At 34.0% G+C, this 26,379-nt stretch overlaps 1 protein-coding gene across 50 annotated transcripts in view; it reads left to right on the top strand.

Moving 5' to 3' along the window:
* The window catches only part of magi2a (membrane associated guanylate kinase, WW and PDZ domain containing 2a), a 332,684-nt gene that overhangs the window by 272,600 nt on the left and 33,705 nt on the right, over positions 1-26,379 (top strand). For 35 of the 50 annotated variants that reach the window (XM_087247179.1, XM_087247160.1, XM_087247162.1 and 32 more), the window contains one exon: positions 25,023-25,064. In XM_087247179.1, the coding sequence (XP_087103305.1) occupies positions 25,023-25,064 (42 nt within the window). Of the gene's footprint in view, positions 1-8,858; positions 8,891-20,868; positions 21,038-25,022; positions 25,065-26,379 lie in introns of all 50 variants that reach the window. The other 15 variants (NM_001327853.2, XM_087247159.1, XM_087247164.1 and 12 more) reach the window with 1 other exon arrangement.

The following is a 26,379-nucleotide window of genomic DNA, read 5'->3' as shown; positions in this document are numbered from 1 at the left end:
TGCTTTACACAGTACACAGTGGCCAGATTTTATATTTTATTGCTGTTGTCCATGTTTGCTTTGAAGACCCTGAGAAAATTAATGGCCGTTTCCACTGAGTGGTACAGTACGGTTCGGTACGGGTCACCTTCATCAGGCTTGCGTTTCCACTGCCAAAAGGGTACCAATGGTACAACAGAAAGTTTCAGTCGATGTCATTCTCGCTCTAGGAAATGTCAAACTAAAGCTGTACAGGTCGTTCTCAAATATGAGATGCACTTCTCACAAAACAGGTGCTTTATACAAATAAATACTTGTGTATAAATGTTTATTACTAACTTTTCAAAGAAAAGGATTTGATTATAACTGCAGATCAATGATAGGGCGAAATAGCCTACTGTAATGTCTGCAATTCTATAAAATAAATAAATAAATGCAACCTATATGAGCACATACAGAACCTTACAGTCTCCAATATGTTACCATTTACAAAAAAACTACACACAGCATACATTTAGTACTTATTTGGCTTCAAAAACAACACACGACATATAGCCCACAGTCAGTGCAAACCTCGTTTGCAGTTCGTTCATCTTTTAGGTTGCTGAAACAATCATTTGCTCCTTTGTTTTGTCGGGCTTCTCCTTTGTTTTTTCCTGTGTGTGTTTGTCCGTTTCTGAAGAGATTGGATGTCAGAAGCACTTCAATAATCACGCACATGTTATTATCATCAGCTCAAGAAGTTCAAATATTCAAATTATTTCAAATATAGACACGTGGCGAATGCACATAAGAAAGCAAAACGACTCACGCTTCAGACGGCCTTGTAAACAACTACGGGGTAGTTGTGCTCCTTCTTGGCTTTGTGGCTGTTCATCAAAATGACAAGGTTTGTTTGAGCTTGGGTTGACCATGGCTTGTTATTATATGTATATAGTATTACGATGTAATGTCTCTGCTGTGTGTTTAAAAATGGCACTTCATGTGTCCAGCTAAGCTCCTTGCTCCACCTTTTGGTACCATGTTGTTATGCTAGGTACCCTTCCGAAAGGGTACCGAAAAAGTGGTACGGTAAAGTTTGCTTTTAGGTACCTTTTGACAGTGGAAATGGCTATAAAAGCGTACCGAATTGTACTGAACTGCATCGTACAGTACCACTCAGTGGAAACAGGCCATAAGATTTGCTGTTTGTGTTAACTTTGTAGTTCTGTACTCATATTTGGAAAAAAATAAATAAAAATTGCATATACTGTATTAATAAAATAGTGCTCCAAGCACATGCTTTCAGATGGAGCAGCATTTACTACACAGTCCTAGTTTACTGACAAGCTATGCAAAATCACATTCATAATTGCAGACAATTTAATCAGCTAAATATGAAATTGAAGATATTGTTCTGTAATAATGACTGCTAGTTTTTTGTTGTTGTTGTTGTTAAGAACTGTTTATTGAGTTTTTTAGGAAACAGTATAAAATGGAAAAAAAACAAGTGCAAATTTAAAACCCAATTCTGCTCATCCCATCCAAGACTGGTAGTTTCTTATTCAAAATGTGTTTGCTAACTACTAATACTAAGATTTTTAGTGTTTCACATGAAAGCGGCGCAAGCGGTGCATTTAAATTTTGAGTACAAAGCTTTATTGCTAATAATGGTTTCAAAGCAGAAATGAGTTATTTCTCTCACTGTATTTATTTCAGATTCAAATTCATTTACCTCAGTTTACCTCCTAGTCAAGCTGCTCAAAACTGCCATTAGAAATCTTGAGGTGTTAAGTGGGTATATAATAAACCAGGGTTTCTTAATATGTTCCTGGAGGACCACCAACACTGCATGTTTTGGATGTCTCTTTTGCCCGTCACACCCATTACAGGGCTGTTTCTCAGTATGCGTTCTTCAGCCATCTTGCATCCTTGTGTTCTCATGTAACATCTTCATCAACCGTCATCAAAGTCACCGATGCAGACTTTAGCGCAATACTTGCTCGAAAAGTGCCAGAAGTCATTGCGGCTGAATAAAGAAAGTGGGAAGCGCAGCATTTTATGTAGATTTATTATTAAAGTTCAGAAATAGAACTAGTCTCAGGAGTTTCCCTAAATAAGACGGTGAAAGTAAACATTACCATGAAAATCCTTATAAAGGCATAAACACATTAAAAGTGTTTATTCACTGAAATTCGTATCAAAATCTGTTTGATTTGTATTGTGCAAAGTATATTTGTGAGGTCTCTTTGCATAGTATATATTGTGAGAAGGGCAAAAACATTAAATTGTTGTATGAATGCTGTAATGTTTAAATATTTTTCGGTTAAAAATGCGTGAAGGTCATGAAGAATGCAGCATCTTATTTCTTACAGGATGCGTTCTCTGTTCTCGCGGTCTCCTGAGTTTGTTCTTCTTAGGTAATTTGGCAAGAACGGTCTCCACAAAAACATGAGTTCTTAGTATTCTTGAAATTGAGTAACAGACAGGTCTTTCAGTTTCTGCTAATGAGCTGAGAATCTGAATAGGTGTGCAGACATGGAAAATGTGTAGAGCTGGTGGTCCTTCAGGAATATGGTTGAGAAACACTGGAATAAAACATTCCGGAATAAAAATATACATTCATATCTTCTTCTTTTATAGTTAAGTTACTATTTTTGTCACATTTGTCAAACTGTTTTTCTGGAGTCCTGGGAGAACATTTATATATTTGAGTCATTTGTAAATGTGGATACGCAAGGTGATGGATATCATTCAGTTTTGTGCTTTCTGTTGTCATGGCCACCAGCTAAAGCATCTGCTATTTTGGTTGCAGTTGGTGTGCTGTCTAGTTTAGTATTCTAGTTTAGTGAGTGTGTGTGTTTGATAAAATAGGAGTGCACTGTTTAAATTATATTTCAAAGCTTGCATTAATATTTCAAATTGTGTGATCAATCCAGCTTAACAATTGTCGTATTTACTCGCAACACTGTCCATCCTCTTAATGTGTGTATGTGTGTGTGTTTGTGATGGAAGCAGATGACTCCTAGCTGGTTGTGGAAAACAAACGCCTCTCAGCGTCTCATCAAAAAGCTAATTAGCTCCAGCTCTACTGATATTCTCATTAGCTGATTTATACCCATGAACTGAGATATAGGCAAGGGACCATTAGCTTACCAGACACATGCTTTACAATTTCAAAAGGAGCTTATGGGGAATTGACAGTGGATATGATTGCACACACACATACAGCACTCACATAACACATCATTTGTCAAAAAAGCAACACAAAACACATTTTGTTTAAATGAGACTGTATTTTGATCATTTCTTTTTTCGATTGGTTATCCGGTCATAGATAATAATTGAATAACAGCTCACACGCTATATGATTGCGATATCATTATTTTAAAATCCACTAGAGGGCACTTATCCTTAAAACATAACTATAGGTCATAGTAAGCTGCTTGCACAAATGACAAATTTACAAGCTAACTAAAACTGTAAGTTTTGTCGTTACAAGCATGGTTCAGTCATTTGATGTTTCCCAAATCTGTCATCCTAACAAACATATGCAAATACAAGCATAAAACCAGTTACATCTGTTTCAAAGCTTTTGAAAAGACTAGGTTTATGCATTCATGGTTTTTATTTACAACCCCAAATCAGAGAGTTGGGACAGCATGGAAAATGCAAATAAAAAAAGAAAGTAGAGATTTCCAATTTTACTTTGTATTTATTTCATTGCAGATGGTATGAACACAAAAAATATCATGTTTTGTCTGGTCAGCTTTAGTTGTTTTGTAAATATACATCATTTCCTGTCATTCAGACCTGCAACACATTCCAAAAAAAGGTTGGAACAAGAGCTAGTATCAGGTATATTGGTTAAATAATAATGTGATTTGAAACAGGTGATGTCAACAGGTGACTGTAATTATGATTTGATACAAAAGCAGCTTCCAAGAAAGGTCTAGTTCTTTTGGAGCAAAGATGGGCCGAGCATCACCAGTAAATACATGAGAAAACTAAGAAAGGTAGGAAGACATTTGGATATTTCACCTTCAACAGTGCAGAACATAATTAAAAGATTCAAGAAATCGAGGATTTTCTGTACGTAAAGGACAATATACTATTATAAAACTTTATTATATATAAAAAGCATCATATAAAAGAAAGTTGTTACTCCACCACTTAGGGGAACATTATTAGGGAAGTTTTAACTAACTTCCTTCACATGGCGTATGACCAATTGAAATTGGGAAATCACTACAAGATTAAAATAAATGAAAATTCACATCTAAAAAGTTGTAAACCCATATTCACCATTGGAAAGGTTATACTTGTATTGCTGTTGAATGTCATGTATGGCCTTCAATACACTGAGTATATGTTGTACTGCCAGCTGCATATCTCAATGTACTCAGCAGTCAGACTGCTGCCCGCTGGGTCTGTGTGTATATTATGAATAAATGAAGATGAATGATGCCCATCTGATCTCTGTGCTGCTTAAATCTTGTTTAGTTAATGAAATGCGCCTCAGTCATAAAGCCAGCACTCGGCGGTAAGCAAGTCGGTGATTTGCGGCAAAGTGGACATCAGATGTCCTGAATTGTCCACAGCATATTTTAATCTGTATGCATTAGAGCCCACACATGAGGGGTTGGAATGAATAGAAAGAGATTTCTGGATGATATAAAGTTTTAAATAGTGCAAGAACATCTGTAATATGAAAATGTGTTTATTATTGGCTTATACGTTTGTGGCCAGTATAATTGACTGATTCATTTTAATTAAATGTGTTTTAAAGAAATTACATTTTATGCACCAATGAAGGGTTAAATTTACTTTAACTTTGGAAAACAGACATACAGTATATTCATAACATACCATTTTCACAGAAGTAATCAGACTGACAGTTGGGGAAATAAATAAATACAATTAAATTAGCTGAACTTGAATAGCCACAACATTGATCATAAAACAAGTTATTGTTTGCAAAACAATAACATATTATCAGGGTTTTTGGTCAACACTTTGTCACAGTGAACACATATTCACTATTAACTATGACTTTGGTCTCAAAAAAAACTAATTTGTAATTAATATGTATTATAATTAAGTATAGGAGTATAATAATTAATAGGAAGGGAGTTGTAGCTGTTATGGAGGGTATGGAATAGTATATTGAAGTATATTCAAATATATATTTTTCCACATGATCTCAAATGATTGAATAGCATAGGACAACTATGCTTCTCTTCCATAATTTCCAAATGGCAGAATGTACTTTAGGACACATTTACTACAATCAAAAATGACCTTTGCTGTTTGTTCAAAGTACTTATTTAAGATTCTTGAGTGTTTTTAGGGGAACAGCTTAATTGTTTTATGTTCAATCCAGTTCAAGACAGTTATTTTATTCCTTCATGTTTGTCCCAACATAAAAATCGATTGTATGGAACCCAGCATATTTTACAGTGTGTTTAGAGTAGTCCTCATCTCACCTGCATCATGTAGATTTAAGGTGTTTGATGGATGTTCTTAGCATCTGCTTTATATGTGTTTGCAGAATCTAGGACACGTTTATGAATGGGTCATACAGTGTGTTTACCAGCACTTCGAAATGTTATTTTTGATTATTTAATAGCTACATATGTGAGCTGATAAGGACTTGTGTAGTGAACAAACAACAGTATGTTAGGAATCATAATCTGAGTGCATTTACCCACTGATATTTCATCCTTTCTCTTTGCTCTTTTTGTTTATTGTAATTTATAGCCATCAACCTATGTGCACCAACATCTTCTGTTTTTACAGTGCACTTCAAACAAATTGTTATTTTTTTCTCACTTATGTTAATTGGCCTTTAATTGCTAACTAGTTAAGTAGTGTATGACCATTTAATATAAAGTGGGACTCCTGCGTTTTCAAGTTGTTATGTTGGTTTGCAGGATAAAACTCTTTTATTTTGTTGATGGGGCTTGCGCTTTGTCTGTGCTCTCTTCAGTTCATTTCTCTATCCACATCATGGAGACACCTTCCTTCAGCTTCAGTTGTTCTCCCCTTGTGTCACCGATTTCTTGCTCAGTTCTGTTGGACGCCGCACTGCTTATTTGATGACTCATGGCCAGCCGACAGCTACATGCTGCACTTTGCTTTTTAATCAGCCACTTTCCTTGTGCTTGTGTTGGAAATGCAGCATGAAGAAAATGGAGCAGCGTGTGATTATTAACTTTGATTAGAATGTACTCCACCCCAAAATACTCCACATATAGGCTTCCTGGAAATCTTTTCTTCTATCAACATTTATTTATTAGTTTTTACACAAAACCATGCATATACATTTGCTTCTGTTTTGAATTAAAGCACTAGATCCGATAAAACACTAACGACTTTTATTATTTCAAGATTATCAGTTAATAAAGGCTCGCCTATTATTATTATATCACATATTATAACACAAATATTTCATTACTGTTTTAAATATCACAACTAAAGGCCTTAATATAATTAGCATAATTAAAATAGCAACTCAAAAATGCTACTGTATACAGTGGTCCCACTTTATAGGTGGCCTTAACTAATATGTACTTACACTGAAGCTAAGAATTTGTTACAATGTACTTATTGAGTAAATATATGTTTTACATTGTACTCATGCTTGATTAAAGAATTGCATGTAATTAAATCTGTAATTATTTTTTTGTAATTAGATTTATGAGTACACAGTTGACCATCCTATACACCTTAACCCACCCTTAAACCTGCCCATACCAACAAATCTGTCCCTAATACTACTCTTATCCCACCTCAAGAACATAAGTGTTCGGCAACACATTACAAGTATATTGTATTTATATTTTGATATAAGTACATAGTATTTAAGGCCTCCTAATATAAAGTGGAGCCGTAGTTTTTAATAATAAAGGGTAGTTTTTAAAACCACTGAAGAACCATTAAATAATGAAATGCATTTATCAAGTCCGTTCAAGGCAAATAATTTTACTTAGTGGCCATCTTTAAAATGCCTCTCATCTCAATTGCAGCTTTTAATGAAAAGACAAATATATCATATGTTTGTTTAATACAGATTACAAAAACAGAGATCATTTGGTTTCAGGTGTAATTGGTTCAATTAAAAGTAGATATTTCAAGCATTACTTACTTACTCCCAGGGCCATTTATATCGAAGTTGGTATTTATCCGCATCATATTGGTGTTTCGTAACAGTTTTTAGTAACTAGTTTTTATGAGGTGGGTTTTTCTATAATGAATTTATTACAGTAAAAACATAAACAATTCCATTTATAACACAAGCTCAGTGCTGAGAAAACACAATGAAAAAATTGTCTACAAAACCATTGCAAATTATTTATATAAACAAACAAATTAAACTTAGTAATGTACATTTAATAACTTCATTTGTTTGTTTAAATTCAGCCCAAATAAATAGTTTACCACTGAACTTAAGAAAAAATTGTAAATCCAAGGAATCATCTTTTAATAATTTTTTCAGTACACTAGTCAAGCGAGCAAGTGACAGTATTTAAAATTGACATATTAAAAGTTCATTTACAACATTTAGATGACACATTTATATTTAGTTGGCTTTTTTGTAGCTTCTCATATTAACAAAGAAACAAATAGTTACTTTAAATTCTTAATGACTATCTCTGTCAAAGGCATTCGTCCCAACCAACTCCCCATCATCCTCCTACTCTTTTTAGAAGGGATGGTGTGCCAAAGGGTTACCATTGGCCAACTTTGGCCCACAGGCCCTACTTTGGGCACCTCTGAACTAGAGCATCCATATTGATATATTGCATTTTTCCCATTTAAAACTATAAGAGTGACATGTCTCGTGCATTCTATAATGTTTGGCTTGAATAATATGGATTTGAATGGCTATTAAAGTCTCTATTTTTCAGTGTTTTCTCTCAGTTCTTTTAGGCTGGAATACCCTACACGGCTTTTGCCCTAATCTTAATTCCTCACTGGATTAACTGCACAGCCTTTAGTATTTGTGTATTCTCTAATTCCAAACCGTTCATTTGCATTGCCGTGATCATTCCTGAAGGTCATCTTTGGTAAGACTTGAAAGACGGAGAGGGAGTAGAAGCATTATGTAAGACACTGGATAGCCTGTGTGTTTGTTTTGTGCATTTGCAAGGCCGATTTGGGAGAGTTTAGAGAGAAAATATTCATGAATGTGTCGTTTGATGTCGGCAAGTATTGTTTAGCTCTTAATACCAGGAGAGGTGCTTTACGCTGCCAGCTCTTCCTGTTTGTTATGATTAGAGTTCAGCAGCTCATGGCCTTTCGCCTCATCTCAACCAGTGTTTTTCCTCCAGAGGGAAGATGCGTATTTGATGTGGTGCGAAGATGCAGTTTTGTGCATTTTAAGCAGTGCTCTACCATTGGATTTGGGAGTTGTTTCATTGATTGCAACGGAAGGTTTTTAAAATATATATTTTTTGTCATCAAAAACGAATGCAGTTCTTGAGGACAAACTCCCTTATTCGCTCAACAGATACATAAAATATTCAAACAATCACCACTTGTCCTTAAAGAAGCAAAGCAATTCTGAAAGGACAAAATTCTTTCGATTGAATGAATTAATTGTTTCTTTTTGTTACAGATTTTTGAAGCACTTTAAATATAATTTAATTCACTTAGAACTATTCCGAGGTTTAACAGCAAAACAATTTAACATAATTTGGCAGACATTAATAGAATGATTGAATACGCTTCACTGTTATGATTCACTTCAAAGGAAATAATAGGTTAGCTAAAGAATAAACATCTCAGCACGAACCACAACAGTCTGATAAAAGCTTATCACTAAGGGTTTTTGAGTTGTTTCCCTCTTTAAATTTAAAGATCCAGCAGGTTTCAAGTTTTGTTCTTTTACATTGCAGGTCACTTTTCCCCTTGGAAGACCACTAAACAGGTAAAACGTATCGTATTCAAGCCCTCTAATTGTAATTAATAAACTAACAGCAACTGTCCTCTAACAGTTATGTCAGATTATACATTATACAGAAATAACCATTGAGCTTTATTACTAAGATAAATGCATAGTAGATGCTTTATTATATTACTATAACACATTACTACTAACACATTATTATAACTGCATTCTACTAAGCCAACAAAAAGCACTAATTTTCCTCATATATACACCAATACAACATATACCACAACTTATTTAGAATTTTGTGGGATTCAAAACATACACACATTATAAATAGAGTATAGAGAGCTTGTTTGGCATGCTTTCCCGGGAGAGAGCCACATAAGATCTTCGAGCCCGGGGCTCCCTCCCCGTTTGCAAGGCGAGAGGGGAGTTTGAGCCAAGGTAGATCTCGAACTCCCCAGCTGTAGTAACTAATGAACAGATAGGGATTGCTCTTAAGAGATAACTATTTACTAGGAGCATGTCTATGGTGCCGATTTGGATTAGTGAATTAACTTAGGTTGCATGTATTTTGTCGGTGGGAGGAAATCGAGAACCCGGGGGAAACCCAACTGAGCACAGAAACGTCGGCTGGCTTGGTAAGGACTAGAACCGGTGACGTTCTTGCTGTGTGGCAACAGTGCTATCCACTGGGCCACCGTGCCACCCATCTAGGAAAGGAGGAGGAGTTGGGGTGGAAGTGGGGGTTCTTCAAAACGAAGATGGCTGTCATGGAACATAGGGTATTTATTGTGGCTTAGGAGTCATCTGATTGGTGAATCATGAATTGAATAATGTGAGGCCAGCTGCAAGCAATCATAAGCATGTGATGCTCTCAAAATGAGTTTATAAATAAACTTCACTAAATATGAAATACAACAAAAATCTAAAATATGGTGAGGTTGGCATGAAAATGTGACATTTTTTTTTGAGTGAGTTTTAAAATGAGTGAGTTTTAAAAATCCAGTAGTTCAAGACATTGAAAAACATGGGAATTCAAGTCAAAATAAGCACATGTGATCATTTTACAGTTGAGAACAGATTCTTGAATTCACTGCACCTTCACTAATCTGTTCTCACTAACCAGTGTGCTGTGTAATGTGGCACATAAAGCCCTGACCCTGAGTCTGCCACGTCCACTGACTCTCATCCAGCTTCTCGTCTGCTTGACCACATCCTACAGAAAGTCTTTTTCAATAAACACACATCTTTATATGTAGAGTGCAATATGTGAAGAAAACCACATTCATTGAATAAACATAATACTGTTTGATTAAATGAATAATTCATTTTAAAAATTCTTTCACCATACACTTACCCTCCAAACCTGTTTGAGTTTCTTTCTACTTTTGAACACAAAGGAAGACATTTTGAAAAAAAAGGTGAAACCTGTAACCATTGACTTTCATAGTATTTGACTTCCTCCGGTGGATGTCAGGGGTTACAGGTTTTCAGCTTTCTTCAAAATATTTGTCTTTGTGTTCGGCGGAGTAAAGAAACTCATTAAGCTTTGGAACCACTTGAATAAATAGTACATTGAGTACATTTTCATGTGTTGGTGGACCATTCTTTAAAGACTTATGTTTTGTTAGAGTTAGAATCATAAAGTCTCCCACAAATGCACACTGCAAATCACTATTACAAACAAACATTAACATAACCAAATAAACATATTTGACATGGTTTTGTAAGATTTTGGTATATTACAAACATCCTGAATGTGTTGTATCTTGCATTTTCGAAAACTGAAAAGATCATTTTCCACACTGCTTTAGTGTAAGGCATTAATAATACTGTGAATTTATGCCATACAGAAACTACTGTCAAGCAAAAACACTGACTTTTGAACTATGTATGTCTCTCTGATACTCTCGTGATCTCATAGACTGAATCGTCTCTCAGGGAAGTGAAACATGTTTTCATCAATAATTAAGTGAATCATCTTCTCTTAGGATAAGTACACACATAATCTCATAAATAAAGAAAAAATGAAGCATTATCTATTACTGGTCATTATTTGTCACATCAGAAGACATAATACAGATTTAAATGTTGAAAATATGGTAACATTTGAGTTTAAATACCAATTTTCACTAATAACTAGTGATTTATTACCTGCATATTATTCAGTTATTGGCTGTTTATTGGTACTTATAAATTACACATTCTACATAATGTTATTCTACATCCTTAATCCTATTTAATACAGAAACCGACCTACCACCTTTATAACTATTAAAAACATCAAATTAAGTGCTAAAAGTTATAGTTAATGGTTTATTAATAACGAGAATTTTACCTGAAAGTACAGTGTGACCGAAAATACATAGATAACATTCTACATTGACCAGTTTTTATATTGTTTTTTATAGTGTGCAATACAACCACCACTATTAAAATCTCTGAAAATGTTGTTCAGTGTTCAATGGGCCTTTAAAAACATTTTGTAGGTATGGTTAGGTTAGCTAGAAATTGCATCTATTTTGATGCAATTTGAAGAAGAATTCCGTTAAAAATTTTGTAATCACAACTGAAAAGATTTTGGAAATTCACTATGATTCATTGAAAAGTTTTGATGCACATGTGTTTTGATTGAATACATTTTAATAATGGAACTTTTTCATATCTATCACTGATTGCCATTTATTCTTAAATTCCAAGATCAATTTTTTAGTCTCTGATGTTTCAATTGACAAAACTTCAGCATACTTAAAAAAAAATGCTGAGTTGTTTTAACCCAAGGGCGACACTGTGGCTCAGTGGTTAGTCGTCGCTGGTTTGAGTCCCGGCTGGGACACAGCATTTCTGTGTGGAGTTTGCATGTTCTCCCCGTGTTCGCATGGGTTTCCTTCAGATGATCTGGTTTCCCCCACAATCCAAATACATGCGCTATAGGTTAATTGAATAAACTAAATTGTCCATAGTATATGTGTGTGAATGAGAGTGTATGGATGTTTCCCAGTTCTGGGTTGCAGCATGCTGTGTAAAATACATGCTGGATTAGTTCATTCCGTTATGGCGAGCTCTGATAAATAAATGGAACAAGCTGAAAAGAGAATGAATGAATGAATGAATGTTTTAACCCAAAAACTTAAAGTTAAACATTTTCTTTAAAACAATTTTAACATTTAAGTTGGTTTTAACTATATTTTACCCAGCTTTGACATGAAACAACTAAGCATTTCTAAGACTGTAAACATGTAGAGTACACCTTTTATCCAGTAATAGTAAAAAAAAACTTATTTATTTTTATTTATTTATTACTTTAGATGTATTACTTTTGACATTTGACTTTTGATGTACTATATTTGGTCATATACACTCAAAAAAAAAAAAAACTAGGTTGTTTCAATCTAAATGTGGGTAAAGTATGTACCAAATGCACTGAGACTAAATATTTCTACCTTGGTTTTACATTGCCTTTATCTCTTTTGTAAAACCGTGCTTCACTAAACTTAAACCTGAGCACTCACAAATACAACACCATATATAGTAAGCCACGAGCAAACTCACCACTCCAGAAAAGTTGTCCACATGGAGATAGATAGTTGAGGTAAATGTATTAAATTACAATAAAAGACACAATTAAGTTCTGTTGTGGTATTTATTTGGTGTTAAATCCTTTACTTTTCCTAGTAAATATCAGTAATGTGAAAAGGAACAAAACGTATCATATAGTTTTACTTCAGTCAAACATGTTTAAATACATTTCTTGTGGTTTCACAAATATACAGGCTGAAGCACCTATTTCCAATGAGCCTTTGTGTCGAATCGTGACTTCAAAAACGAGATACAATACATACCTAACCATAATTTTTTATGTGCCTTAACACTCACAGCTATTTTTGTTTTAAATCCCAGCCTAGTCTCTTTGCACAGTTGATAAATTGACTGATTTTTCTCGCCACTACAGTTCTTTGAGCCGCTGGCCGCTACACTGTCATTCTTCAACACATATCTTTATATCAGTCTCTCTAGGGAACAGAACTGGGACAGAGCAAAAGCACCCGCTGCTGCAGTACAGTAGAGCTGCTCCGTCTTTATCATATCTCCTCCTCTCTAATTAATACTGCCCTTTAATTAGACTTTATTTGCTTTAAGAATATCTTCACAGCCAGAAAGAGTTTCATGACTGGAAAATCTTAAAGTGGCCTGACTTTTTCTGCAATTATCCATGCCCAAAGTATATTATCCTTGGTTGAATGTCACAGTTTATTGGTCGAAGCAATGAATCATTCTGTCGATTGAACCAGTAGGTGATACAATAGCTTCTGGTACAGACCATATAATTTGAAGTTAAAATGCCAAAAATGTAAACCCATATGAGATTAAATAAATGAATCAACATGCTTAAATAAATATGGGACTAAGATTTTTTTTTTCAAATTGACAAATATAAATATAAGTTGGGTTTTTTCTTAGGCACATTTTATCAGTTCCAAACCTCATTAGTCTTAATAACTATTATTTATTTTAATCATTAATGAAGGATATATAACTGTTACGAAAGTCTAAAGGGGTCAAATTTCCTTTATTCAGAATTATTAAAGACATAGTTCACCCAAAAAGTTCAATTCTGCCATTATCTACCCACCCTACACTTGTTCTAAACCAAAGTTGATGTTTTTTTCTGTTTAACTAAAAAGAAGAAGGAAAAAACAGACATTTACAGTACTTTCATACAATTTCTCTGTTCCTACTATGGATGTCAATGGACATTTTATCCCTGGCGTTTTTCAAAATATTGTGCTTTGTGTTTAACAGAACAAAGAAAAGTATAAAACTTTAGACCACTTGAGTGTGAGTAAATGAAGAGGACATTTACTTTATTGGGTGAACTATCCCTTTAAGCTTTTCTGTTACAATTCAATTGGCTAAAAATAAGATGCAGCACAATGCTATAGAAAAACAATCTCATGGAATAATCAATGGAGCATTAGGGTGACAAAACACAGGTGGAGAAGAACAGATTGTAGGAATTAAGGTGAAGAATTAGGTGTTAAACCAAGAATTAAACCTGAAACCCTTTAATCTCTTGTAAAATCGTGTTTCAGGATTGAAAGTCTCTGAGAGTCTGACATCTTGTATGTCTAGATTCTAAGTAAGAAAAAAAAAACGTCAGTTTACAGGTTTCAAGGCTAAGGACATTTTCTACTGGCCCGACTTGACCAGTGGTTCAGATTTTTTTTGCCCTGCCAAAATTTTCACTGGCCCCACCAAAATAATAAATAAATAATAAATAAATAGATAAATAAATAAATACAAATGGCTATTTCTTAGCCACATATTTTAAATAATATGTCAAAAATAATGTCTGTGAATCTAGAATTTAAATATTTTTAAAATGTAAAATATAGCAGTATGAAATTGTGCAGGTATTTTATTGCAAAACAAAAGGTAGCTGACATAAAACTATACAAAACATCACTTCATTTTTTTTCGTTGTGTTGTACCCATGTAAATATCTGTTTCCACAACGTTAGAAAAAGACGTTTTCTTTTAGCCTCATAATTTGATGTTGGCGTCATGTTGCCGTCTCTTAACTATACTGGTTTTTACCAGGTTGTAAAAAAAATAACGTGTTCACATTATCCAATCAGATAAAAAGAACCAAAAAGCATTATGGTGTTTACGACTTCATAGAAAAGGTAGCATTTTAAGACTTAAAAGCACAAATTGTTTCTTGATTCTAAATTTTGTAACAAGGCAGCACTGGCCTGATCGAGCCAGTATTGATTCTCTCTACTGTCCCGATTCCGAACATCTCTCACGCTGGCCCCAGGCCATTGGGCAGTCCTTATTGTTGAGCCCTTGTTTATAAAGGAAATTTAATAATTTTTGACTTTATAGTGTGTTATATCTAGTTTTTGGGCTATTATTCCTGTAAAAGGAAACCTGCTTAATAACTATACACCCCCTCACTAAAATGTATATATTACTTTTTGGTTCAAATTAATAGTAGTTGGTTAGACCGCTGTGGTTAGGAATTAGTAAAATGCTGTTGGCAAAGTTACAATAGTGTTTAATAAATGAATTTTTTTGGGGGGGGGGGATATTTAAAATATTTTACTTTAGAAAAAAAATAAATAAATTAAAAAACAGGTATATTTATCTTTAAATTTAATACATCTGGGGACTTTTTTCTGAATGATTGATTGATTGATTAAAACAGTCTGAAAGAACTGAATCACTCGGTCACTAAACCAGTTTCACTTGCAAAAATGAATTAAAATGAATTCAGTAGTTCATTTTCTGAATTCAAAAATAAATATATTCACACTTTACTGTAAAAAATAGCAGTCAAATCTCGTGTCAAATCTAATCAAAGCATGAAATCTGTTCAGACTTGCAGTTGTTGCAAAATAAAAAATAATTCTGCATACAACTCTGCAGCTTTTACAAATCTTTTTCAAAAGAAAAAAGGCACAAACCTCTTCCAAGCCTATTTGCTCAAATGTGTCCCTCTTTACTCTTTTCAGACTATGTTACGTCCATTATGCAAAGCAGATTTTAGTGTGTATGGATGCATAAAATATCCAATAGGCTTATTATAATATCAAATGTTTTGTTGCAATTTCTTGCTTAAACATTTATCACAAAATATGGTGTTATCATGATATTTACCTAAGCTGTGAAAAAAGGAAATGTATAAGTTATAAAAAATGATAATATGCTCAAAAGGATTCTAAAGTAATAAGTAAGTAACTTGATAAGAAATAAATAACACTGTAGTCAACACCAGTAAGACACATTTTTAAAGTTAGTTTTAAAACAAACTAAATTGTATTAGTTAAATCCACTTAATAAAACAATTGCAAATTCAGATTTATATGGGTTGTTCGAAATTAGCATTTCTGAAGATTAATTAATGTTTTTGAAATGTTTAATACTAAAATTAATTTTAAAAGGAGCACACACTCATGATTGACCCAGCTGGCCCACATTAGCTAATCATTATTCTCCAATCAAAGGATCCCAAAACACTATCCTAATTTCCTTTCTACAACTATATTTGTCTGGAAGAAACCCCTTTTCCCCCCTTCTTCCACCTTTATCCAGAATGCGCGGCACGGCGGCCCAGTGACTAGCACTGTTGCCCTATAGCAAAAATACCAACGGTCCTCGCTGGGCCATATAGTATTTCTGTGCAGAGTTTGCATGTTATCCTCATGGGTTTCTCCTGGGTTCCCTGGTTTCCTCCCACTGTCCAATTATGCTTTATATCATAGACAAAATAAGCCTAGTTCATTTTTATAAATGTTTGCTCTCGGGAAGTTCACCTTAGTCTCAGTAGTGGGGGAGTTTTGAGATCAACCAATCTCCTCTCGGCCTGCGAAAGGGAGGGATCCCTGGGCCCGAGGATCCCTTGAGCTCAAGGCTCTCTCCCGGGACAGCATGGCAAACAAGCTACTTACAAATCATGAGCTAAGTGTGATCTCTTGAAATGTTCATTGTGAGTTAAGTTAAATGAACTAATGTTAACAAATGGAGCCTTGTTGTACAGCGTTAATCAACAATATGCCTATAAATATTTCGAAAATTGTAGAATGTCTTAGACCAGATTTATAAGTGAAAATATATAGGCTTCAGTAATTAAGTTATTCAATAATAGAGCTTAAATAACAAATAATTATTCACAGTAATTGGAAGTGTCAACGATAACAACATCATGCATGTTCATTATCACAATATATTGCAATATTAAACACCAGCACAGGCCTGATACATACATAGTAATTGTTTCATGTAATTTATTGAGTCATATTTCTCTTATAAGCTACTTAGAGTCTGTTGTCCAGACTTTTGAACATTGCGACCTTACTTGACCTGACTATTAAAGACTAAAATCAGTGTCTTTTCTTTTCCTCTCTCAGCAATAAACTCCTTAGCCTCATTTTCTTTCTCAGTTAATTCTCAGTCTTTCAGATGAGGAGTCTGTGATCAAGTTTAAAACATCAAATATTCATTACTAGCAGCATTTTTTATTAATCGCAAACCTGAACGGAACCCAAACATGACAGGAACCAACCGAAAGCGTTTGTCCTTTATCAGCCGCAGAACATTGAGGACTGTTTGCTCTGAGCGAAAAATATATATTTGCATGAGCTTGAACGTCATGGTGCTTTGCTCAAGCAGTAATAACATCATCTATGAGCTCATGTGTGTGTGTGCTTAAGTTTATTTGGCAGTGACACATTTTAATCTGTTTGTTTCACAGTTGCACACAGCAGCCCAGAGGCATTTGCCTTCTCCAGATTAGCATGCTAACACTGACCTCCTTTAATAAGCCTTGGCATCTTACTCATCCTGGCATCTTCTTTCTTGATTTGTTTTTCCCCCTTTACTTCAATTATGCCTTTTGTTTGGCTTTGCATTTTGGCATGAAGCCAAATCCATTTGTTTAATTTAAAAACTTCTTCTTTTCTGAATTGGAAGACGCTCTGCACACTTGTCATCCAGACTTGGGCAAAATATTAAATTTAATCACCTCCATTTTGATTTATGAGTTGGAAATGAACTGTCCATGACCTGACAGGAACATGAATTGGAATTTTAATCTGAATGACTGGAAGCGCAATTATGAAATGTGGTTCAAATCATTTTAACAGGTAATTGCCTTCAGGAAAATGAAGTTCTTCAAATGTAGTTTGGTCTTAAAATACCGTTTTTATCATTATTTTTTAAAGAGTTAAACAATTCTTATTGTTATGAATTAGATTTAGTGAGGTCATATACTGTACATGTCCCCTTTTGGATGAATATTTTTACTTAAAGGGTATTTGCACTTACTATTGCTTACTTTTATCATCTTCACACCAAGACCTTTTTGAATAGGACATTAAATCTTATGAAGATTTGGAGTATCATAAAATGCAGGTCATTGGCTCCTTGCACTTTAGGAGCCCGAAAAACATATACAGGTAAAATAAAAATGACCCATCTGTAATACCATCTGCTAAAGATTTGGATTAACTCTAAAGGTTATTGCACACTGAATCTGAAATTTTCACCTGTAATTTTCGCATTTTGAAAAATAAATTCAACCCCACAATGTGTCAATCGTAGTAAGCCGACTTATAAGCGAAAAGCACAATCTAAAATGGCATCGGAGAACCTAATCCACATATATTGTAATAAGCTGCCTTATAAGCGAAAAGCTAAATCCAAAATGGCATCGTAGAAACTAATCAAATTATATAAATGTAATAAAAATATTGTAGTAATATTTTTTCAATGATACTGTGTTATGTATTTTGCTTTGTTTGGAATTAATATGTATAGCTGAGGTCAGTTATTGGCCAGTTTTTTATAGCACCTCTAAAACACTGTGGAAAATGATTAAATATTTTATTTTATTTTTATTAATAATTTTATATATATATATATATATATATATATATATATATATATATATATATATATATATATATATATATATATGACCAGTAATGATATACAGCCATATCTCACTGCTACGAGTGTGATATTGCGTTTATACAACAGTTTGATGGCATAATCATGTATATAAAAAAAAAAAATCAAACGGAGAGTCTCAAAAAACGTTTTGTATGAGTAACTACTTTCTTCCACCATTCATTCTACAATTGACATCAGAACAGCAGAAACCGTTGAAACGTCTTAACAAACATGTCTTAACACATGTAACTTAACAACCGTCACTTTAGATCTAGTATTTGAGAGATTCTCTTGCTAGCATAATGTCTAAAATGATGACCAAGCAGATGATTTTGCTCACATTTTGAGATTAAATGGCTGAACGGCATGAAATCCTATTCGTCTACAAAAGGTTTCCCAGTATTTCTCTGTTGCAATTGGGATATCACAATAATTAACCCCGAAAAAGCCAAAGGAAAGCAATCACTAATAGAATACTATGTTATAACTACAGCCCTACAACATACAAAAGAGAGAGATTGTTTGAATGTTACTTACCTGTTTTATAATGATTTGATCCGCTGTAGTTTTGAAATACGAGGATTTTTTTCCCCTAAGAACTTTATGCAGTCGTCAGCAGAACGTCAACCGTCTTTGCTCTACTGCAGGCTGATGATCGATAACGCACTGAATCTCCTAAATTATGAATATTTAAGATAATAAACTGCATAGTTGCAATTTAAACAACTACATTCTAGCCTAAAAAGCCTCAAAAGAACATTATGTTGTCCAACAGCTGCAATATTTGTCAGACTGTAATACTCTGCTTGCCACTCTGTGGACAAAGTAATATACAAGAGTATCAGCCAATCAGATTCGGTAACCAGACAAAACTGTTATATGCTTATTATTAAAAATATATATTATTATTTATTTTTGTGTCATTGTTTCTCTATAGCTGAACCATCTCGATTATAAAAACAGCATAGTTTCTCAATAATCACTTCAAATCCCAAAAGGACAAGATGACAAGGAGACATAAGGGAGTGAAACTGCACATAATTTCAAACCAAGCAATCAAACCATTTGTGAAAATATGTGCTTTGATTTCAGAAAAAGTAGACCTTTATGATTGCTCGCGTTTGTGCATTCCGCTTGCAAAACCTAATATTGGTTGTGGTTTGGAGAGCCTGATATAGTGGAGTGGTTTGGAAATGTTTGGCCCACAGCTGCATTATCATGAGAAAACACCAAGATTACATTCAGTACCGTCAGCACTAGAGAAATGCGAGAAGTGTCCTTGATGAGTCCTTATTTTGCTGAGCTAGAACCAACTCGCCATGCATTGTGTGTGTACGCTTCATTTAAAAACTAATTACCGCAAAGAAAGCGACTTCATTGTTAAACACATCCCCATCCCACAGCCATTGAAACTCATGACTAGAAAAGCACAGTGTGCTTACACAATTCAGCCCAGCCTACTGAAAAACAACAACAACAACAATAATAAAAACTAAAAACTAAAAAAAAGAAATGTGTAATGGTTATAATAGAAATACTTGCTTTCTGCTGCTATTATTTTAACATATTCAAATCAATAAATCCTAATGTAATATGTACTAAAACACTACAAATTAGGGCTGCATGATTTTGATAAAACTGACACTGCAATGTTTTATTATGCGATACATATTGCAATTGTTGAGTATAATCTCATTAGATGAAGTGAATAGCTATATCTGGAAAGAATTCATAATTTTAGATTGATTAAGATGATTTTGTAAGGATCATCTGCAAACAATATTATAAAATAACACTGTGTTGTCTTCATCGTATATATACATAAATACAATTAATCTTTCCTAAAGTTACAAAGTGTTATGTAAAGTTACTTTTGAAAGTAATCCATTACAATATTGAGTTATTCCCCAAAAAAGTAACTAATTTAGTAATTTTTTATGGTAAGTGATGCATTACATTATTTTTAAGTTATTTTTCCATTTTTTTTCTCAAATTAATGCATTAGAAAAGTACGTAACTCACATTACTTACAACCCTTGTTACAAACATTATATTTTCTTCTGCCTGAATGTTGAACGTTCACACAGTCACATGCCTTAAAGACACAATAAAATAATTATTAAACTTTGCAGTGGTTCATGTGTGTTTCCAACTGTTTCTCTTAATCAATTAGATTTCTTCTTAACATCCCAGCAGACACACATCATAGAACATTAAAATTAGGTAAGATTTAGGTCACCAGCGTCTGGGGACAAAGTTATTTTGACTTCCAATAATGACATTAAATGACGTTGATATTTGGTTGATATTAGGTTGTGTTCGAAAGTGACCAAATCCAACATCACATTTTAAACCGCCATATTGATGTCAAATAATGACCTTTATTCGTCAGGTATGACAACCAAATTCCAACTTCTGCATAAGCATTGTAATGCTTATTATGATATTTGTTTTGGAAACCATTAAAACATCTATACTGGTTTGAACTAGTTTTTAACAGCAGTGGTATTGATGAAGATGACTGAAGGCTTTACTGAATGCTGGTGTATTTGCAGGTTTTGGAGCATTGGGATCCTCTCAGCAGTCCCACAACTAGTCTATCTGTCCATGCTCTTCCTCACAGCGCTCCATATCTGCACTGGCCTTCAGGTCCAGAATTTGACCTGGCCAAACCTGACCCTTATGACCTGTATGAGAAGTCCAGGGCTATCTATGAGAATAGGCGTAAGTAAAGGAACCACATTTTCCTAGCACCAGAAGCTAGCATTGATGTATGCTTTACCTGCTTTGTTTCTTCTGAAATTGGCACATGCTAATACAAACTTCAATTGAATTTGATTCAGTTGAATCACGTGGAACATTTGAGAGTGTTTTTGGTTTCTTTTCTGGATTTTGAATATCTTGTGACGTTTTGAGAGAACTTGTTGTTGTTGTGGAGTGAATAAATGTTTATAGTTTGCCCTTAAAAAAATGACATTTACTGCTATAAGTCTTCAATGACCATTATGTCAGCTCTCAGTCTCACCAAACTCTTTTCACTTTTGCATCTTACAGTCTGCGTTCTTCTCGCGGTGTGTGTTTTGAGGTTGTTGTGTCTTGTCAATTTGGAATCGAGATCTGTAGAGCTGTAGAAAAAGCCTGGGAAACTTCAGTGACCTCGCAGTGCGTTTTTGACGTTGCGTAACACTTTGAATTATTAAAGGCGGTACTTTTTTAACCAAATTTAGAGACGCTAGTTACCACACATACAGACTTTCTGAACTTTCTGAGTTCCCCGTGAACCATCATTCATATTCATTGCATTTTAAGCATAAGCATATGTTTAATTCAGCAAATAGTGGGAAATGTGTCAGCTCATATGAATATACTCACTCCCAGCGTGCTATTGCCTGCATATTGAACAGATACATTTGAACTGTCAATGGTCGCATTTCTTTATATATATATATATTGCAGGTAAATATAACATGAATTGCCATACATGTGGGTTCAGCTGTTGGAGATGCAATATGTAGTGACACAGTATGTAGACATTAAAAAGTCCTATAAGGTAGTGTGTCAGTCAGTTTTCATGAGGGGTGATGAATTTATAATGAGCAAATTTCAGGTCTAAGTATCTAAGAAAGGGTTCCCAGGTAGCAAGGAATATTTCGTTAGAGTTGGACCTAATAAATCTGAACCTTTCCAAGTGGATAACGGAGACCATATCTATTAACCAGGTTAGAAAAGAAGTAGGTAAAAAATTTACAGTTCTTTTGTATTAGCTGCTTGGCCACAGTCATGCCTAGAGTAAGGGCTTGTTGGAGATGTTTTGGAATGGTGAGGGAGTGTTCTGAAAAACCAAAAATAGCAAGCTCTGTGTCCGGTTGGAGGGAAATATTACAGGCCTTGGAGTAAAAATCTAAAATCTTTGTCCAAAAATAGACCTGAACGCATGACCTGTGGTGTCCTCTGTAATTTTACACTTGTCACACATAGGTGAAATAGAGGGATAAAAATTTTTGTAATTTGGTTTTGGCATAGTGCAGGTGATGCATAACTTTGAACTGTATTAACTGGTGCCCACTGTTTATCGAACAGGACCGTACAGTAGTCAGGCACTTTTCCCATAGTTCCCCCTGATATATCAATTCCAAGTTCATCCTCCCAAGCCAGTTTAAATTTCTCATTAGAAGTTGAGGCAAAGGTTTCAAACAACCCAACAAAATTTGAAATAAGATGAGTGGACAGCGGGGGGTTCAAGAAGAATAGTCACATTTCTAAAGGTGAATTTATATTGAACAGCGATTAAATCAATAGAGGTCTGTTTGGCTTCACATTATTACTCTTTTCTCTGTGCATTTACATAAATCTGAACTGGTGTATATCATGCTAGACGTTTTTTTCTAGTGTTTTAAATCAGCAGGGATTTGATGTGCGCTTCCTCATTAATGTTTCCTATTTTACACCACCACCTTTATTTCATATATTGTTTTATTTTTAGTATTTGCAGCTACAGATGACAGGTTGGCAGTGGGTTTATTGGTTGATACAGTATATGTTGGTGTTGTTTGTGTATGCTATTATCTTGTGCGGAATGATCTGTTATAGATTTGTGAGTTTCCTCTAGTATTTCTTTTTACTTTGTGTCGTTATTATCATTAGGAGTACTACTGTATGTTGCTCTGACACTTTAGCATCTATTGTACGGAATTTCTAACTCCAGGTAAGTATGCTCATTTACTTGATTACATTTTCTATTTTTCTTTTGTGAGACATGTTTCATATTTTATGATTAAGGCAGTTTGAACAGAATGTTTTAGTGGGTTCAATCATAACTCAGGGCCATTCACACAGGTCGCATCTTTGGTCAAAAAACATAAGGAATGTGTCTTAAAAAGTGCTTCATATGTTTACATAAAGCTTGTAATTTATACTTTTAATCTGTTCTTTGCTTTTACATGCCTGACCAAGAGGATTTCAGAAATGATTGAAATTACTTGCCTTAAAGAGTTTTTGGTCAACAAAATATTGGTCCACAGCTTTAGATCTGGCATTGATGAGTGGTGCTTTGTAAAAGTAAGAATTGGAAAAGTATAAAGTAGCGTAATGGACTGGAAAAAAATTATCTGTGTGAATAATACCTTAATGTTTTAAAACTGTTTGAATATTATTGCATCCATATTGCTGTAAAGATTTTGCCATCTTTCTTTCTGGTCTTTCCAAATTCTTAACATTGCAGTAATACCTAGTACAATTATATACAAATATTCTGCTAATTTCAATACATATTTATGTGATCTTTGAAGCCTGAAGGCATGAGGAAAGTAACTATTTTTTGTTATGTCATAAAACTGGCTAATTTATATGAACTTATACAATTTTTCTTTTAATGAAAATGTAAGATATTTAAACGGAGGTGTCCCCCCACCCCCCAACCTAAATGTATTTGGGGAATGAGCTAATCAAGCTAAACTTTACAAATGATATTGTACAAATGAATGAATAAGAATTGGATACTAAATCAAAATTTTACAAATTGTTATCCAGTGTTTTATTCTGCTTATTTATGTAGTTGTTTTATACTTGGGATTTTTCCATGTATTATATACTGCAAATTGTAAATTTAGTCATTTGAAATAATTTGAATTTCTTAAAACATTCAGAAATAGTGCAGTTTAAGGATTAATCATAAATTAACCGCGTATAAAATAAATGTTTGTACTTACATAATCAAATTTTTCTATGCATGTATGTACATATATAACTGGATGTGTGTATTTATATACACATAATAAATATACCCAATTATTTTGTAAACACAAAATCGTTCAAAATCTTGTTTCCTCTACTAAATTAAAAAAAGAAAGGTAACTGCCATGTATTCAGATTTTTGTTTCTTTCTTAAAGTAAAAAAAAAAAAGCAATTGTAAGAAAATGCTATTTTTCCCCTTCTGAATTGGACTTCATAATTCCAAGTTTTTATCTCCTATTTCTATTTAAATCCATCAGTTCTGTTTATATAACTAGCAAATATGTAATCATTTAATAAGCACACATTTAACAATATAAAAAACAGCAGCATCTACATATTACGAAACTCTAAAAGCATGCAAAATCTCACAGAGATGCACACAAACACTATGATGTAATTTGACTATTTTAATGTATTTTAATGTCAGTTGTAATGTATTTTGATGTAATTTGATTTAACTGATTGATTTCAAAAGAGATAATTTGCTTAAAATAATCAAAGTAATGGAAAATGCCAGACCAGTCAATTGAAAAGCATGTGATCATCATCACAAAATACACTCATAGTTGTTAAAAATGACTAGCATAGAGGTTTCAAACAGTTAAGCAGAGTTCATTATACAGTACATGTTTTCAGCATCCAGTCTGCTGTGAATCCTGAGATGAACCATACAGAAATTATATAACTCTAATGCCTAAATTAAGCAAGAACTGGCTTCATAACATACTGTACATCCAGTAAAAATGCCACTTGATTTCAAGTCAGTCAGTCGGAGGTTCTCATATCTTGGTGATTGAATGACATTTGTCTTTTAAGCCTCTTTTTTGGGAGCAGTGTACTGTACATTAACCCTATTGCTTTGTAACCACTGAGACAAGTTGTGTATCTACTGTACTGTAGTTCCTATATTTCCAGGTGTATGTTTATATAAGTTGTGATTTATGGGCTGTTCTTGTACCTCTCTCTCTTTCTTAGAGCCAGGCCTTCCTCGAGCGTCCCTCCCTGCTGACCCCTCCGGTGAGTAAATAAATCTACACCCAAAACAGAAACATCTGACACAAAGAGTTCACCAGAAAATACACTCTGGAAGTTTGGAATTCATTGCTTATATCCAGTAGTTGTGACCTGTGTAATTTTTTTTCGTTTCACTTTGTTTTGTCTGGTAAAGTTTTTTTTTTTTGTTTTTTTTTACTATCATCAAATAAATGTTGGATTTACTTACTGAAATTATATGGATTTTTAATTAATGAATTACAAATTAGTTTTTTTTATTTATATATATAATAAAAATGTAATATACAGTCATGTGAAAACATTAGGACATCCTATGAAAGCCTGGGTATTTTGTAAGTTTTTTTAATAAATGATTATTTAATCTCAATTTTAACAATGCAGAAGATAAAGGTAATATAACTAAACAATTTACTGAAACAAAGGCTCTTCAAGACCTTTTGTAAAAAATTTAATTCTACAGAAATGCATATTCTAACTGAGGAAAAAGTTAGGACACCTCACATTTATTTAAATTTAAAATGGCTCAAATCACAGACAGGTGTACCACAACAGGTGCACGTTATTAGTAAATCATTTGAATGAAGTTTGCCCTTTCTAAACCTCTGAAATGTATTTTTGGTGTTCTCCTGACTGTTGAAGTGAAAGTGAGTACCACGGTAAGAGCAAAACAAAATTTAAAAAAAAGAAATTGTAGCAGCCTACAAGTCGGGTAAGGTATTTAAAAAGATCTCAAAAGATTTTGAAATGAGCCATTCCACTCTCCGTAAAATAATCTTTAAATGGAGGGCTATTAGAACAACTGCCAACATGCCAAGGTTTGGTCATCCCAGCAAGTTTACCCTGAGAGCAGACTGCAAGATGAAACAAGAGTTCTCCAAAATGCCTCTTCAATCAGAAAGAGACTGCACAAGTTTAACTTGCATTAGAGGTGTGCAAGGAGGAAACAACATCTAGTCCAGACTGAAGTTTGCCAGAGAATATTGACAAAGACTAGGACTTCTGGAATAATTTTCTTTGGACAGATGAGTCTAAAATTGATTTTTTTGGACACCAGAAACAGCATTTCAGGAAAAGAACTTCATACCTATGAAACACGGTGATGGGAGTGTCATGGTTTGGGATTGCTTTGCTGCAGCAGGACCTGGTCAGCTCACCATCAGAATCCACCATGAATTCTACTGTGTATCAGAGGGTGCTTAAGGAACACATGAGACCATCTATCTGAATATTAAAGCTGAAACATAACTGGACCATGCAACAGGGCAATGACCCTAAACGTACCAGTAAATCAACCAAGAAAATTAAGAAATGAAGAGTG

The sequence above is a fragment of the Danio rerio genome, chromosome 4 (genome assembly GCF_052040795.2).
Source record: "Danio rerio strain M-AB ecotype USA chromosome 4, GRCz13ab, whole genome shotgun sequence".
Taxonomy (NCBI): Eukaryota; Metazoa; Chordata; class Actinopteri; order Cypriniformes; family Danionidae; genus Danio; species Danio rerio.
The sequence above is the reverse complement of the archived record's forward strand: the minus strand, read 5'-3'. Positions and strand labels throughout refer to the sequence as shown.